This window comes from Podarcis vaucheri (genome assembly GCF_965113315.1).
Source record: "Podarcis vaucheri genome assembly, chromosome: 3".
Classification (NCBI taxonomy): Eukaryota; Metazoa; Chordata; class Lepidosauria; order Squamata; family Lacertidae; genus Podarcis; species Podarcis vaucheri.
The window spans coordinates 44156195-44172903 of record NC_138761.1 but is presented as its reverse complement, the minus strand read 5'-3'; the positions used below and the strand labels follow the sequence as shown (position 1 = coordinate 44172903).

Here is a 16709-nt window from a genome sequence, read left to right as displayed (position 1 = left end):
GCCGAGTGGAGTTGCCGTGGCAATGGCTTCTGGCCTTCGCTGATTGGCGGGGCTGTGTCTCTGAGGTGAAGGGAAGATTAGAGGGGGAAGGTTGTCTGCTGAAAGGGCCTCCGGGCGGGGAGCGGGGCGTCGGAGGGCCATGTGGAGCCGCCTGGCTGCTCGTCCTGACAGCCGGGAAAGAGGCTTGTGCGGGAGCCCCTGTGCGCCCCCCCCCCGTTGCGGAAGGGGCCTACGTAAGAGTTGAAACGAGAAGTGCCGCTGGGCGCCGGAAGTAATGTGGTTGCTCTTTCAGCCTCCGCTTCTATTCCGACCCGTTCTCTTTCCACTATTCTTTAATATGGAGACAGGGTTAAGGGTGGAAGAAGTGGTGCGTGATCACATCCCCCTTCTACATTTAAAGCACACGACTCCCTCCCCAAAGATTCCTGGAAACTCTAGTTTGTTAAGGGCGCTGGGAATGGTAGCTCTGCAATTCTGTATATAACAGTTCCCAGGATTCTTTGGGGAGAAGCCATGTGCTTAAGATGTGCTTTAATTGTATGGTGTGGATTAGAATAGAGCACACTACACGCCTGAGATACTTAACGAATCATTAGTAGGATGGCAGCCACAGCCTCCACTGTTCAGAACATAAAAGGCTTCACTTTATTACAGTATTTTAAGACCAAAGGTCCCTCTGGCTCAGGTCTTTTCCTCCCAAATGAAGCAGCTCTTTGAAATCCAAGAGCAACCTAGTGTATTCTGCAACACTGCAAGGCATTATGCTTTGAAGCAGCTCAGAATGACAAAATGGACTGGGCTGGCCCTGAATCAAATTTGCCATAGGGACAGCTTTCTAAAATGGAGGGCTGGACCACAAGCTTTATCTTGCATCCAGGACAAAAAGGCAGGAAGGAATTGTGGCCAAGTCAGTGCAATCATTTCAGAAAGCAGTGTGAGTTTTGAGCTCGGGAGCGGCTGTGTGACAGAGTACTAACAAGTTCCAAATTTGCAGTCCTGCAAGCATGTAAACAAATGCTTAAGAGTTGAATAATCCAGTGACAGGAGGACTGAAGTGTAAAATGCACACCGTTTTTATAGTTGCATGCTTAGGTTCACTTTGAGGGAGATGAAACTGGATCATAGTGGGTTATACAAAGGCAGCCACTTAAGCCACTTCAGCTCTTCACCCACCCAATTTGTCATCTGGTATATTATTGGACCGCTGCCATGGAGACACCAGCAACCCTCAAAGGCCTCTTCTTCCAAAATAGCTAATAAGACTGAACTGGGGAGGGGGAGTGAACATGACGAACGTCATGAGATTGGAGAGACGGAGTGAAAAGGAGGCAGAGCCCTGGAAGTCAGCAGAGGAAAAGCTGAGCAACAAAGCCAAAGGGGAGGGAGTCTGTGCTTTACTCAGGAATATCCCATCTATCAAAGCTTGGTCTGTGCAAGTACAAACATGCACCCACAGCTCCACAATACCCTTGATTTTTTTTAAAATGTTGGATGTAGTAACCCAATATGAGCAACTAGTACCAGGCAGCAAATAGGCAGATACTGTAATTCATGGGAAGTAGCAAATGTGGCTGGATTTGGGTAACCATGAAATAATCTAGTAGCACAATTCAGGGTTGAATATCCTTTAAAATTTAAAAATCTAAACACTGTGTTACTAAACTTTAGGTTAATGCTAGTCAGGAAATACTGGAAACACAGGTTCAGATCCAGAAACCTTTGTGGCTTACCCAAAGGCTTCAGGTGGAGTAAGCAACAAGCATTGCACATTTTAAATGAATGGACTGGAGTGTTCAGTTTAAGGTAGCAATGCTGTGCAGACTTGTTTGGGAGCCAGAGCTTTTTGTTCTCCAGACTTTTAAAGTTTTGAGCCCTAGGCTGCAATTCTATACCTGAAAGGCCCATTGAATTCAGCGAGGCGTCTGAGTTTACATGCACATGATCACACTGTTAAGCAATCTAACCTGCTGCTTTTAACTGCTGGTTCCCTCCTTTTTGTCTGGAAATATTCTGAGTTTCGTGTTGATTTTATTGTTATGTATGCCTGAACAACTCTAAAGAACCAACTGACTAAATGCAGAATATAAATAAGTTATGTTGAGCTTAGTGTAATTTATTTGTAAGTGTGCCATGCATAGGATCCAGCTGGATTACATACAACTCTATTAATTTTAGGCAACTTGTTATCGGGGGGGGGGGGCACTGTGAGGACTGGATATGTGAAATCAGCATATCAAGTGTCCTGTGTAGTGATGCCTTTAGGTATTGCTTATTCTCTATTTTCATGCAAGATTATTTTAGCAAATGGAGGGACATCTGGAGTACCAACAGGATTTTCTGAACCCAGAACTGTATCTTGATTGGGTCCTCCACACAACCAGCATAGGGGAATAATAATACTGGCCTACCTTGCAGGGCTCTTAGGATTACTAAAATACTACGCATGAAAGAATCTGAACATTTGAGATGTGCTATATAGATTAGTCAAATCTTTCGCCAGTAACTGTTCAAACTAGATTCTGAATTGCTTTGTGACATAATTATCTGTCCCTGGTGCTGGTAGTCATGGCATTGGACCTAAATCCCCAAACAATCCAATATATAAATACCTCATGCTGGGAGCAATAGTCACCAAACTGGTTATCCTTTCAAGAAAACCGATAATTAATGCAATCCCTTTTATTTAATGGAGAGACCATTTATCACCACACATTTGCTCCTGGGTTGATTGCTGTTGAAATGTTCAGGATAATCAGACATGATAATAGAAGATGGATTGGTTGTTTGCGATTCAGCAAAAATTCAGGTTTGGGCTGTTCAGCAAAAATCTGAAGAAGAACTGGTTTTTAAAGTGTTGTGCTCAACCTATTATTTATCTGTATTAATAGCTTTTTCTGACTTGTAGTTTTGTGGTTCTATTGGAACAGGCTGCTTTGAGTTCAATGCTATGACTCCATTTCCCACACACTTACAGTGGTACCTTGTAAGACGAATGCCTCGCAAGACGAAAAACGCACAAGACGAAAGAGTTTTCCGTTTTTTGAGTCGTTCCGCAAGACGAATTTCCCTATGGGCTTGCTTCGCAAGACGAAACGTCTTGCGAGTTCTTGCGAGTTTGTTTCCTTTTTCTTAAAGCCGCTAAGCCGTTAATAGCCGCTAAGCCGTTAATAGCCGCTAAGCCGCTAATAGCTGCTAAGCCGCTAATAGCCGTGCTTCGCAAGACGAAAAAACCACAAGACGAAGAGACTCGCAGAACGGATTAATTTCGTCTTGCGAGGCACCACTGTATTTTGCAGATTCATTATTCACCATGGAAATACATGGTGTGTGCAAGCAGATGCACGCACGCACACACACACAAATTCAGAATCCTGTTACACTATAAACATTCTCTTTCCCACCCCACCCCACCCCACCCCCTCTGCAAAACATGCTTTCAATTAAAAAATATCATTAGGGGCCTGTGAATTGGAAGTAGGGAAGGTCACAAAGGCAGAGTGCTACAAACAGCAATTTTCACTTATACCAGTTAAGGGTTGCTAAAACTCCCTGAGAAATTGAAGGCGCAAGCAGTTGTTATGAGAATCACATTCTTTGTCACTGGAATTGCTTGGCCAATTTTTCAATGGGATTCGATTGGGGTTGCCGCAGAATGTCACTGTTTTGCAAGAGGGATTTAATTGTGTACTGGAAATTTAGGTTTGTGCAACTAAATCACTCTGGATTAAAGCACTCTGTACAACAAATCCACTTTTAAAATGGAGAGTTATTGGGAAATGCACTGAAAATAATGACAGATTGACAGGTAGACCTATAACCTCTGTGAAAACTCATCAGGATGAAATTAGGGTGAATGCACATTGTTGCACTCTCCCCAGAAACAGATTAGAATGAAGATAAAGAGCAGGCATAACATAACATCTGTGTCAACTTTATGCAAGCAAATCAGGATAAGTGGTTGATAAACAAGTTATCCTCCAAACTAAATAGTGTATTAAGTATCACTATTGCTATATAAGTGAGGAACATGAAAATTCCAGTACTGTACCTTATTCGACCACTTGTTTTCCCCTATGCCAGTCCTGCTACCTCTGGAACAACAAAAAATAGCTTGTTTTGAACATGCTTTTATCTCCATCTTCATTTGGCCTGGGAAAGCTTAGCCTTAGCATGCCAAAAGATGCTTCATGTTCATATGAGAGTTACTGAAAATGATTTTAGGCTCCATATCAAGTGTAAGAATTAGTTATATCAGACTGCTGATATTTTGCTTTGCTGCAACCTACTATTTCTTTCTCACTTTATCTTGACTCCTCAATAAATACTAAGTGCTTTGCAAACTTAGGATCATCTCACCAGAGTGTTTTAACTAGCTTGGGTCCAGACCAGAGATTTGTGAAAAGGTATTGGGAATTACTTGATTGATTCTGGCTCCAGAGGACAGGCAGATTTGAAGGATGTTCCTTCCCTGCTCTCAAGAAACCCCATAGCTCTGAAGTGCCTTCTGCTTCAGAGCTAGAGAGATAATGCAGGTGGTTGTGATTATTAAAGGGTCACTCTTTTCTTGGTGGCATTTCCCTTTTTGTTGCACACCACAAATCTCCAGAATTCTCGTCTATAGAAAACTACAGCCGGTAGTGCTGTCCTGCTAGGGCCCTTGGCTGGTTCTGTTATGTAGCAGGCTGAATTGACTCGCTTCTGGTGGCATGGGCAGAAGGAGGATAGGGGACTGCAGGAATCAGTGCCTGAATTATGCAGGAAGATTTTGTCAAGCATTAGCCCTAGCAAGGTTGGGGTGCCATTAGGCTTTGCTTCAGGTAGCTCAGCATCTTGGATCAGCACTGCTGGGCTTAGAGGATTTGTTGCATTTTCAAAAATGCAAAACAGATTGCACTATGCCTTGAGGACTTGAGACATCAGAGTGAAAGCTGGCAGGCCTACTGAGGACAAAATGCAAAGGATGGTTCCCCAGCACATGCATACGCACCCATTTTCAAGGACCAGGAACAAACTAGGGTCCTCAAACACTCTGCTTTATTGGTTCTATCAGGTGTTGCAAGAATTGCTTGTACATCCTAGCATTGTTAACCACGGCAGAAACAGAGCTGTGCTTTGTTGTGTTAGAAAAGCAAACCCCGTTCAGAGTCGCTCAAATTTCTTGTTTCCATGACAGTCAGAAATGTAGTTTGTTTTACGGCTTCATGTTTCTTGCAGAAGACCTACCTAACAAACCCTTTTGCAATGTACAACTTTGATTTATTTTTTCTTCCATCTGTCCTTCCTGGATAACAGGTGACACATCATATACTAAGATACGTTGACATGAATGACAGCTGAATGATTGGAATGCTGATGGTGCCTGGCAGCTGAACTAAAGATTGGCAGGGATGTTAAGAAGATTGGTCTTTGAAATTCCAGTTTGATCTCAAAAGCACATGGCCTCTGAATTGTTTGGAAACTTCTCTGCAGAGTGCTTTTCAGGTTGAATTCAACAATTTATTCATGTGCCACAGATGATGTACCACCATCTAGTCTCGGTGTTCCTTGAGATCAGAGGCACCACCTTTGCCAGAGGATTGAGGGGGCCTGTGCGCAATGTCCTGATGCACTGACGTCATGGGGGGGGCTCTGAACATTGAGGGGGCCCAGCTCCTTTAAAAAAAATAATAAATCAGGGGATCCCACAATGCTTCAGCCCCTAGGAGCTGGCGCCACTGCATGGAATACAATGGTAAATTCCAGAACTAAAGAAAGATGGAAGGCATTTCATTGTACTACTTGGTTCATTTATGGAAAAAGAAATGTTATTACTCAAGTTAGTCTAGATTTACACTACCTGGAAATCCTTCTGAGATTAGAGTTTCTGTACTTAAACTAGAGAGAAAAATGAACTATGGACTTGGCCAGGATACTTCCATGTATTCTTGCTTCAAATCTTCCTCTACCTAAACTGAAGTACACAGAGGTAAAGCTCCTGGATTGCTCAGTTGGTTAGAGTGTGGTGCTGATAAAACCATGGTTACAGGTTTGATCCCTGTCTGGGGCAGCTGCATATTGCTGCATTGCAGGGGGTTGGACTAGATTATCCTCAGGGTCCCTTCCAACTCTGACTAGTAATCGTAATCTCCGAAGGCTCAACTCTGCCACCATCTTCCTCCTTTTCTGCTGATTCTTGTGTCTATTTTTAGATGATGCCCCCTTGAGGTAGCAAGCTGTAAAAAAAAATATTCTTTGACTATATGGTGCTATGTTAAACCTATGCAGGTTGTATCCAATGATGGCTTTGCCTGGAAAGTACTTCTGCTCATCTAAGTTGGCTGTGAAAGACATCTGACACTGAAAGCAGATTTCTTGGCTAAAGACCCAACCAGCCCCTTAGTCAAAAATCCTTACAAACCAGCTCAGATGACAGAGCGATAAGAGGAAAGCACTCAGTGAAAAGGTACAGAGTAAGGTGGCCAGGTAAAAGAGAGGATAGGGCTCCTGCACTTTTAATAGATGTTCAGAAGACCAGATTTCAGCAGGACAAGCCGGATCTGTTGTGATTCATCTACACAACCATTCATGCTTCAGGTCCCCCCGTTTCCTGCCCTTTTGTGACACCCCAAATCAGCTGCTTAAAACAGCTGACCCATAACGTACGGTGTTAGGTGTTGCTGCTTTTAACCCTGTAAGCTGCTTTATTTTGCATTAAAAGTGGTATATCTGTGTACTGTTTGGTGATTTTTGAAATATTAAGTAATATATATGTCTGAGTATGTATGTGTGTATGAACTTTTAAATAAAATAAATAGCATGGCACAACAGTGAGGCTTTTAAATATATATATAGGAAATCAGCCCTGAGTGCTCACTGGAAGGACAGATCGTGAAGCTGAGGCTCCAATACTTTGGCCACCTCATGAGAAGAGAGGACTCCCTGGAAAAGACCCTGATGTTGGGAAAGATGGAGGGCACAAGGAGAAGGGGACGACAGAGAATGAGATGGTTGGATGGTGTTCTTGAAGCTACTAGCATGAGTTTGATCAAACTGCGGGAGGCAGTGGAGGACAGAAGTGCCTGGCGTGCTCTGGTCCATGGGGTCATGAAGAGTCGGACACGACTAAACGACTAAACAACAACAAATATGGGTTTTACAGTTTGGACAGAAATAAACACCAGTAATCTTTCAACCCTAGTTCAGCATCATTTGTGTAAAATGGCCTTAATCTTTTTCTCAAGGGGTCCCTCTCCTGGCTGCTGCTTTGCCTGCAATACCCAGTAGCTTAATTAGAAACAAGGGCTGAACATACTGAAGCATAAAAATAAATATCTGTATTAGAAAACAGTTTAGCTGCTGGAGAAACATGAGAAAGGAACAAGCAGTTTTACAGTAAAATGATAACAGGTGCTAGAAAAGTTCAGCATATGGGAGGCTATGTAATACTGAAAAGTATGAAACGTTATGGCTAAAATAATAAACCAAATATTTGCAGAGAACATGGGTAACACTATTCTTCAAAAGGCTGTGTTATCTTTCAGGGGTACAAGCTTAACAACTAATAGTTTATTTATCAGTGGAGTTTAAAGATAAGAGTACTGAGGCTATTTTGACTACAGTGTGTTATTGTTATAAATATTTTTTTAATAAAAAATGCCCTTTAAAAATGAACAGTGATTTTTTTTAAAATGAGAGTTCTCTGTCATCTTCTCCAGTATCACCAAAGGGGACATATAACAATCAGATTTATTTAAATATAATAAACTGAGTTTTTTAAATTCATCAGACAAAAAAAAAAATCCAAAAGTTTATATTTAGCAATACTTTTACTTAATTATATCATAAGTTAGATCAGCGTAGTCAAATACGTCTTACTGAGCAGTGCTGGTCTCCTGATTACGGAACTTCCTCCCTAAGTGGGTGCATTTATTCCCTATGTCAATGATTTTTAAGCAGGCTTTGAAAACGCTTTCCTCAAAACTGGCTTTTTAACACTCTGCATTTAACTGCTGCTTTTAATGATTTATTCTTTGCTGCTTGGTTTTCGTATTTACACTAATGTTGTATTTTTACTGTCAACGATCATGTTTTAACTGCAGCTGTCATTACATTTTAACATTTTAATATTTTGGTTGTGATTTTGTGATTTGTTATAATGAGCTTTTATCTCATGACCCACCCTGGTTAACCCTGAGAGGTGGCCTATGAATACCCAAGTAAATGAATATGGCTTGTGTCCACTGCCATCTAGGCAATGAAGCCTGCACTCTCTTTTAATATGTAGTTATTACTATATTTGTTTTTGTGCTGCAATCTTTATTCTTCAGCTTGAAATCATTACTGTTCCCATTTAAGTTAGGCCTGCTAGATCCATCCACCAGACAATTGTTCTTTGGATCTGGTAATTGATGCACCAGTTTGTTTTAATAAAAAAACTATTTAATGGGCTGTACACCACTAGTGTGGTTTGAGAAGGTAAACCATAAAAATCTGATGCCAACTCTGCCTTAGATCCTTTATAACAATAGCTTTGTCTTTTGCCATGTTGTATCTTCACTGCTAGGTTTCCCTTTCCTCTACACTGGTATAGTCTAGCTTAGCTAGCCACAGGATAGGACTCGGGGAAATAGTAGGGAGCTTGATGGGCTATGGGACAGTTGACCCTCTGCTCATTCTTTGGACTGTGAAGGGGAGGCCTCTCAGAGTACACGTCAGAAGGTTCTGCTGATGACAATCAGTTGGTTGCAGGGGGTGGGGGTGGGAAGGAAGGAAGGAATGAGAAAGAAAGCAATGAGAGCCAGTGTGGTGTAGTGGTTAAGAGCGGTGGACTCCTAATTTGGTGAACTGGGTATGGCTCTCTGTTTTGTCTCTGATGTGACTGCATAACAAAAGTTGAGTCTGGCTCCTGCTTTCAACCTCAAGCCACCCAAGGCTGCTGTCATCAGCTTGTGTCTGCCCTTGTTGTACCTCCTGGCCCCTCCCACTGGCAAAAAACTTTTAATTTCGCTGTGTTGTATACTTTCTCCTTCTTCTAAGGCTGTGCATGTATAGGCTACAGTGTCGATTTTGCTGACACAGCAGTGGTGTTATCTCCCCATGCCGCTGACATAACTCAAGAAAAGGCTAAAGAAATTGAGCAAAAGTGATATTTTTGTTTTTGTAGGATTTATACATCAGACAGTGATTCATGGTTATTTAGCATATATACTGATCAGTCAAATGGTCCTCTGAAGATGAAATTAATTTCGGTCCTCAAACTGTGCCTTATTTTTTAACAGGTATGCTGCAAGGAATTCAATAGGATTTGGTGGTCTGAAAATAAAAAGAGAATAGTGGTTTTGTACATACCTACCAATTCAAGAATTCTTTTAACCTCAATTAAATTATCAAAATTACCCACCTAAAAGTAGTTTCAGGAATGGAACCCACAGTATGTAGTAGATTTAAAAAGACTAAAAGTACTTGAGTATTGTTTGGGATCACAAAACATTTTACTTTAATACATTATGGCAGCAGTCCTAATCCTACTTATCTGGGAGTAAGCCCCATTGAATTAAACAGAACTTAACTGAGTAGACATGGGTTATGATTCTGCCATATGTAGCAGGCATTTGGTAAATGTAGAGTTGCTAGTGAAAACATTTTAATTTCTTATATCATTAGCATTTTTTCTCTTAATTTCATCTGTGGTAGGCTAAATTCCAAAGTTTCAAAGAATGTCAGATTTTTACAGCTGTTCATTTGATCTGCTTTTTTATTTTAACTTGGGGCAAGTGTTAAATTCCTTAAAATGGGAATGAATTCCTTAACTCCTATACTGGACTGGCATGGCTTAAAGTTGTTGAACTATAATATTACATGGTTGTTATTGGGCCTGAAAAATGAGGGGAAAATGCTTAGATTTACTTACTTTATCCTTACTATCTATCCTAATCCCCTTCTGCTTGGGAAGGGAAATGAGAGGAAACTACTCTGTACCCCTCTAGACATATGGAAACAGGGATTAAAAATATGTAGATTTAAGAATGTTTGGCTGTAGGAGCTCTCACCATCTCTTCCTACAGAAATAACAGGAGAGAAGTAGTGATCCAGTAGCAGTTCATTCCTCCCCCCCAAAAAAACACACCCCAGGATAATGAATGCTGTGGTCTCTCATTACAGCCATGTCAAATCAGATTGTATTCTATTTACTACAGGCCAGTCTTGATCTCCACCCTCGTTCTTTTTAGACCTCTTCCAATTCCAGCTTTGCTAACTCTAAAATGAAACTGGATACTCATCTGCATCATGCTGTTCATGGTGCTTATCAAATTAAGACTGATGACCAGAGCCAGCATAACTGCTTCCAGTTTGTGTTGAAATGTTCACACTTCACACACATGCATTAAAGTCTCATTCCCAAACACAGCAAATGAGGTGGCAATAAGTGTCAGGACTATATCAGTTCAAAATACAAGTGTGGGCTCACATGAATGAATTATTCTTCATACAAAAATGCTTGAAAAACAGCATATAAAGGGGTAAAGTCTAATGATGCAAAATGCTACATTTTTTATGCGCAAATGATTATTTAGCATGCAAAATTCATTCACCTGAGCTCCTATCCACTGTTGTAAAGCCCAGCCATATATTTCCCACTTCACTTGCTGTTTGTAAGAACTAGGCCTATATAACGACTGCAAGCAGAAGTTTGTGAATGTTGTTAAGAATGAAATCGTGAAAGATAAGCAAATATGTTACCTTTCTTTTGCAAGTACTGCAAGACCTTGTAGTAAGATAGGCACAACTGTCTGGTCCAAATAGGCACGTGTAGGTAGTGACTGAAGATCTACTTTCTGCTTTGATGTTTTCTCTGCACTTGCTTTCTCATTTTCCACTATTCGCTTAAAATGTAAACAAACACTAGATGAAGACAGCAATCCAGTGTTTAAGTTGAAAATATAAAGTCATGCATTTCTGAACTATCTAAAAATTGACCAAAAATCCATACATTTTACTTATTCAGTGAAATAAGTATGTTTTCTCAAAAAATCACGCAGAACCCCCATTAAAAATGTTTGTTTCCTTGAAAATTCTGTTTGCTTACTATGGCTCCATGAGACAGCCATTGCTGGTTCCTTGCCTGATTTTTACAAATTTACAGCAAAAATGTCTAGATGAGGTGAATGGTGGTGAAATCACCTGGATGGTGAAATAAAAATTGTTTTGCACACAAATATACAAAGGCATTCAATAGGTGAACATCAATATGAGGATCTTCATATATGCAACAGTCTTTGTAATACTAATGCCAGGATGAAAGCAAAATAAATCTCTTTCAGTCTTAGCTACACGAGCTCAGGCATTTCTATAATAAATACCTGAGATTGTAAAGTTGTATTAGACAAGCTATTCTAACACACGACTGGATCAGAGCCCCTATCGCTAGCTTCACTCAATTCTATGAATAAACAGCTTTAGCAAATTGTACTCTTTAAGAGTGTCAAGATGAGACTATTATTAATTTATTACCCACCCTTCACTCAAAGTTCCCAGGATGGGCAACAACCATTTACAATACAGTTTAAAAACTTATAGTTAAGAAATACAGTCACAAAAAAATATAGCAGATCTCAATTTCAACAGGGAATAGTTAACTCTAACGATAAACTTAGTTACCTCTACGTTCTCTGTAAGACCATATTCCGCATGAGGATTTTCTGGAACCTGCAAAGCATCACACAATTATAAAATATCTCACACACACAATCTCACTAAAGCAGGTATTGTTGGGGGTTTTGGCATTACCTGTGGCTGGCTCTCCATAATCTGTTCTGTCTCCATGATGTGTGGAAGTTAGCAAATAGGAAGTAGTCTTGGTGGGGAGGAAACAGAAGGTTACTGATTACACTGTGACCAGTTTTAGAAACTTTTCTCTTAAGTACAGCTGATAGTTCATGTTACCAACAACTTCCAAATGTCTTTTGGTATGACACATTTCATATCTTCCCGTTAAGAGATCTTTTATCAGATATATATATATATATCCCTCAACAACAAGATCAAGGGGTTTGAATGTCAGTTGTTTTAAGCAGAAAGGTTAATTTCTATCCAAATGTTCGGGGGGGGGAGGGGAGGAGGAGCCAGAAAAATGGGAGTGGGGTGGGGGAAACAGGGTCAACTACATGCAATGCTATAAAAAGCAATGATAGCGGGGAGGGCGGCCTTTGGCCCTCCAGATGCTGCTGGCCTCAACCTCCGCAACAAGCACAGAAAACAGGTAGGGATGGCAGACCAAGAGCATTTGGAGGGCCACAGATTCCCCATCCCTGTTGTAATGGCTGCGTATTGAACTTGCGCACGTTTACTCAGCAGTAAGTCCCCGTTATTCTAATGGGTCTTGCATTACTCCAGAGTAAGCGTGCCTGCAATTGCAGCCTATGCGTCCGTAAGGAAACGCTTCATTCGATCGAGGAACAGCCCGATCTGCCTGCTTTTCCTTTCTTAAAGGCAACCGACCCTCGAGGCGCCGAAGGACCCCCGGAGCCCGAGCCGCAGAAGCGCCAAGAGGGCAGCAGGCGGCCCGGGACATCCATTTCCCCGCTCCCGCTCCCCGGCCCCAAGGCTGCCTCAGCGGACGATGGGCGCCGCACCTCGGTCCGCGGCTCGGCAGCCCGCGCTCACCTCCGCTTAGCCAAGCCGCTCTTGGGTTCGAGGATGAAAAGCCAGCAAGAAAAAAACCACCCGTCGCGGAGCAACGAGCGAAACAATCCGCGAGACGAGTCGTAAACAAGGAACTTCGGCTGTCGTATAGCGGCGCGCCGTAAAGGAGGGAGCCGGGAAATGTCGCGCTTCACAGGCGGTAGGCGATTCGGGCCTCTCTAGCGCGCCTGCGTAATGGAGAGAGCTCTCCAAGGGGGAAGCTGCGGGGTGGGGATTTGCTTGTTTGAAAAGATAGGGACTCTCGGTCGCGGCCGCAGTTCAAGATGGAAATTAGCGTGGAGGCTGGCTCATCGCACAAACCCTGTTCTCAGTTTCTGGCATGTGAAAATCAGAATAAAAAAAAGACGACGAGTGGTCTTGTTCGCTTCTCTTCACCCCGATCAAATGAGTTTGAATTCTATTGAAGTATTTCTTCATTCTGTGTAATAATAAATCATCTTGTCTAGCAACTAGTACTCAAGTTGTGTGCAAAATGTAAAAAATATATAGGAAAGCAAGCAGTAAAACAGCTGTTGGTCATGGCAACCAGCAGCCTTTAAAAGCTGGATCGAATTAAAAGAACATAAATTTCAAAGGGAACTGGGCCAGGTAATTAAAAATGTGCCTGTACAGAGAAGCCACTAATTTAGCTTGCGGTGTTGAATTGACAGGAAGAGCAAACTCTCTCCTGAAGGGAGCAGGATATCCCAGGTGGGATTGAGTAGTAAAGCAACTCTAGTAAGAAAGTCACTAGGTTCTAGTCTACTTTCTTCAACAGGTTTCTTTAATTCTAGTGTAACACAAGGAGGGCTGATACATCCAACATGGCAACTTAATTTTAAATGCTGAGTATCAGTCACTCTACACTGAAGTGGGTGAACCCAATATTCCCTTGGCTCTGCTAACATATGGGCAATGGTATCATCCCATTCCCGGCAGTGGAGGTGAATCTCAGAAGCATCAATATTGCAGCGAAAGCACAGTCTCATTCCAAGTGCACAAAGAGGAGGAGGGGATGCAGGGATACAATATTAACATCCCAGGCAACCCTACCATTGGAAGAAAGGGTACTCATTCTGAGGGTATGACTCAAGTTTGCCTCCAGTATTCATCAAGAAAAAACAACTGCAGGTTTTCAAAATTTGAGGGAAAACTCCTAGTTAGGAATATTCCATTTACTGATGTTATTTGACCCACAGGACAGATAATTGCATCCTTTAACAATGGATCTGATTGCCTTTCATTGGCAGCATAATTGTGATAGGTACAAATTATAACGTCTGTAAATCCAAACTGATGCTTTTCCACAACATGCTTATAATTATTATTTGTGACAATAGGTGTGAATCAATAGGTTCAAAAGTGATTAATTCTGCATAGGATTGCATTCTATGTGTACTAGAAATTAGATAGGTTGTCTATATTTTATATGCCATCCAATTATTTGATTTTTAAAATTTATTATTAATAACCTCATCACAGCCTGATGCCCTCAAAGCAGTACACAAGATAAAATGAGATAAAAACAACAAATAATAATACACACTCCAAAAACAATAAAAGCATTTCTAAATATGAATAAGTAATATTCCATAAAAGGACTTTCACACTTCAGGGAAAGTCTTCAAAAACATCTTCAGTAGCCACCTAAACATCAAGACATCGAGCGCCTGTCTAATCTCAAGCAGTAATTAATTCCTGAGGGCTAGAGCTTTAACACTCAAAGCCTCGTTTCCAGTACAAACTAAGCACACATCTGAGGCATACAGTAGTCTCAGCAGTGCTCCTCTAGAGATGTGCAGTTGCCAGGCAGGGCTATATGAGGCAAGATGGTCCCTTAGGAAACCTATTCCAACTTTTTTAGGGCTTGGAATACTGAAAGTAAAACCTTTAATGGTGTGTGATAGCTTTTTGGCAACAAGTTCAGCTCCCACAGCAGAGGTGTTATATGGTGATGGTGAAAGAATATCCCAGCCAACAACCTACCTGCTGCATTCTGTGCCGCTGCAATTAAGTTCAAGGGTACATAGATCCCGCATGGAGCACATCACAGTAATCTAGCCTTGAGGTTACAAATATCAATACCACAGTGGCCAAGCATTTCTGTATAGGAACAACATGTAAAAGGCATGCTTGGCTACCAAGGTAATTTGCACACCAAGAGACAAACATGGGTCCAGAGACGCACCCCCAGACTATACTGTATACCTGTTCATCCAGAACAGACAAGTGGCCTACCCCATGGACGTGGGAAATTATATAGGAAGAGATAGTGACATTGTGATGATCCATATGGTAAAAAAATGTATTGGAATAGTGAATAGGGCTTCTAGACAATTCTTGTTTTAAATAGGTCCTTTATTCAAAAACATAACCAGCATCACATAAGTCTCTTAAAGCTTTGCTGCATCATTCTGTAATTTTATGTGTTTTATATTACTTCGAACATACCCAGTTTAGTTTTTAATTGCGGGGATCTGTAGAAAACTTCCCTGCCTCCCTCCCTTCTTGACTTGACATTCTGTCAACAGGCTGAGGACAGAATAAAGAAATCCTAATTCCCATTACGCATTGTATTCCCTTACTGACTACATTGCCCAGAGTGCACCGCTTCCACACAAAGCGGGTGCAATGTAGAGTGGAGGAAGAGGGGCATAAACCCTACCTAGTACTGTATTGGCTTTTACGCCGACACTAAGAGACACACCAGCCAGCCAACCCGCTATCTCCGTTAATTACGTGAGAAGAATTGCGTGATGGTAGCCTTCCGGGTTGACCCGCCTCCTTTCCCTACCGCCCGTAGTGCCGACCACGCCCCCTATTGTCGCTTCTGCGGTTCGCACAGGCGCAAATTGACGAGAGCGTCCAGGCAGCCGGCGAAGGGCTGCTGTTACGGCGCTCCTTATTCAGGAAGCGTCGCTGCGCAGATTGCCTCGTGCGCGCGCCTGCGAGTGCCCCCTGTTCCTGATAGCGGGGCTGAGGGAAAGGGGCGTAGCCTGTGCCATGGCAGGCCCGCGCGGCTGGTTGTTGTCAGTCGCTGGCAGCGGGTTATGGCGACGGCGGTGGTGAATGAATTCTCCGGGCGGGAGAGGGAAGAAGAAGGGCTTAGCCGCCTCCAGCTCCCCGACTCGGGCCGCCGGGACTTCCTCTCCGCCCGGGGCCGGGCCGGCTCCCTCCGTCCAGCACCACCAGCAACAGGCAGCTGCGGCGGCGACGGCGGCGGCGGCTTCCCCTCACAAGCGCAACCTCTACTACTTCTCGTACCCGCTGTTCGCCGCCTTCGCCCTGCTCCGCTTCCTGGCCTTCCAGCTGGGGCTGCTGTTCGCCTGGCTCTGCGAGCGCCTCTCCCGCGGCGGCATCCTCATGGCAGCCGCCAAAGGCACCGCCAGGGCCGGCGCCGGCGACGCTCCCGAGACCGTGCGAGCCTGCCACAAGCGCGCCTTCGAGTGCATCTCCACGGCGCTGCGCATCGACGAAGACGAGGCCGGTAAGGGAGGCCCCGGAGAGGCGAAATGGCTGCGGCAGAGGATGGGGGGGCGGCTGTGTTGCGCGGCGAGGACGGTGCCGGCGGAGGGAAGGGGAAGCGGATGCCGCCCAGGAGGACAGGGACGGGCGTGCGGCGTAGAGAAGCCCCCTTTCGCCGTCGCCTCACGCCCGTCGGATGGCTGCGCCCCCCATCTTTGGTGCCCCCCAGTTCCGTCAGCCTCCCCTTCCCGGCGCTGTGTCTCCTTATGCTGATAAATTGCTTCCGAGTTCGCTCTTGTCGCCCATCTGCTCTCGCAGTCGAGGGGACTGAAGAGCGTTTTTTTAGGTCCTCCTTGTAGTGTTGGCAGCGATGGTTCAGTCCGCGCGCAGTTAGTTAGATAGGCAGGGGTTTAAAAGGCGAGGGGCTTTGAAGAGTAGAATTGCTCCAGAGTGAAAAGCCTGTGGTGGTGTATTCACCCCATAAGAGGCGGCGAATGTTAGGATGTATGGAGGGTGCTGACATGAAGGACTTGGTGGGCGGAGTCTATGTAGAGGGAGGCTTTGCTGTGAATGTGAAAGAGACT

General features: G+C 43.4%; 2 protein-coding genes and 1 long non-coding RNA gene across 8 annotated transcripts in view; 2 read left to right on the top strand and 1 right to left on the bottom strand.

The window, feature by feature from the left end:
* The first annotated feature begins 11 nt into the window (after window positions 1-11).
* On the top strand, window positions 12-6712 carry LOC309529294. The gene is made up of 2 exons (XR_014218154.1): window positions 12-271; window positions 5293-6712. It is a non-coding gene; the product is annotated as an uncharacterized lncRNA (long non-coding RNA).
* A 2399-nt stretch (window positions 6713-9111) lies between these two features.
* On the bottom strand, window positions 9112-12801 carry DPY30 (dpy-30 histone methyltransferase complex regulatory subunit). Of its 2 annotated transcripts, none has more exons than XM_082217040.1 (5): window positions 12612-12801; window positions 11767-11833; window positions 11638-11685; window positions 10720-10862; window positions 9112-9291 (listed from the first exon to the last, which is right to left on the bottom strand). In XM_082217040.1, exons 2-5 carry the CDS (start codon window positions 11800-11802, stop codon window positions 9219-9221), a joined length of 300 nt encoding a protein of 99 aa, XP_082073166.1. In that variant the 5' UTR covers window positions 11803-11833; window positions 12612-12801; the 3' UTR covers window positions 9112-9218. The 2 variants fall into 2 exon arrangements, with proteins under 2 accessions (XP_082073166.1, XP_082073165.1); XM_082217039.1 differs by having other exon boundaries at window positions 12643-12799.
* A 2069-nt stretch (window positions 12802-14870) lies between these two features.
* SPAST (spastin) overlaps window positions 14871-16709 on the top strand; it is a 35646-nt gene continuing 33807 nt past the window's right edge. For 2 of the 5 annotated variants that reach the window (XR_014217441.1, XM_082215042.1), the window contains exon 1: window positions 14878-16147. Coding sequence is in view for 4 of the 5 variants with exons in the window: in XM_082215042.1 (XP_082071168.1) it covers window positions 15730-16147 (418 nt within the window). In the remaining variant the exon portion in view is untranslated. Of the gene's footprint in view, window positions 16148-16709 lie in introns of all 5 variants that reach the window. The other 3 variants (XM_082215045.1, XM_082215044.1, XM_082215043.1) reach the window with 3 other exon arrangements.

Coding starts and splice junctions, on each gene's coding strand:
- DPY30 (XM_082217040.1), bottom strand. CDS start 11,802: ATGGAGACAGAACAGATTATGGAGAGCCAGCCACAG. Junction 11,686..11,766: donor TTATGGAGAGCCAGCCACAG/GTAATGCCAAAA, acceptor GATGCTTTGCAG/GTTCCAGAAAATCCTCATGC. Junction 10,863..11,637: donor GTCTTACAGAGAACGTAGAG/GTAACTAAGTTT, acceptor TTACATTTTAAG/CGAATAGTGGAAAATGAGAA.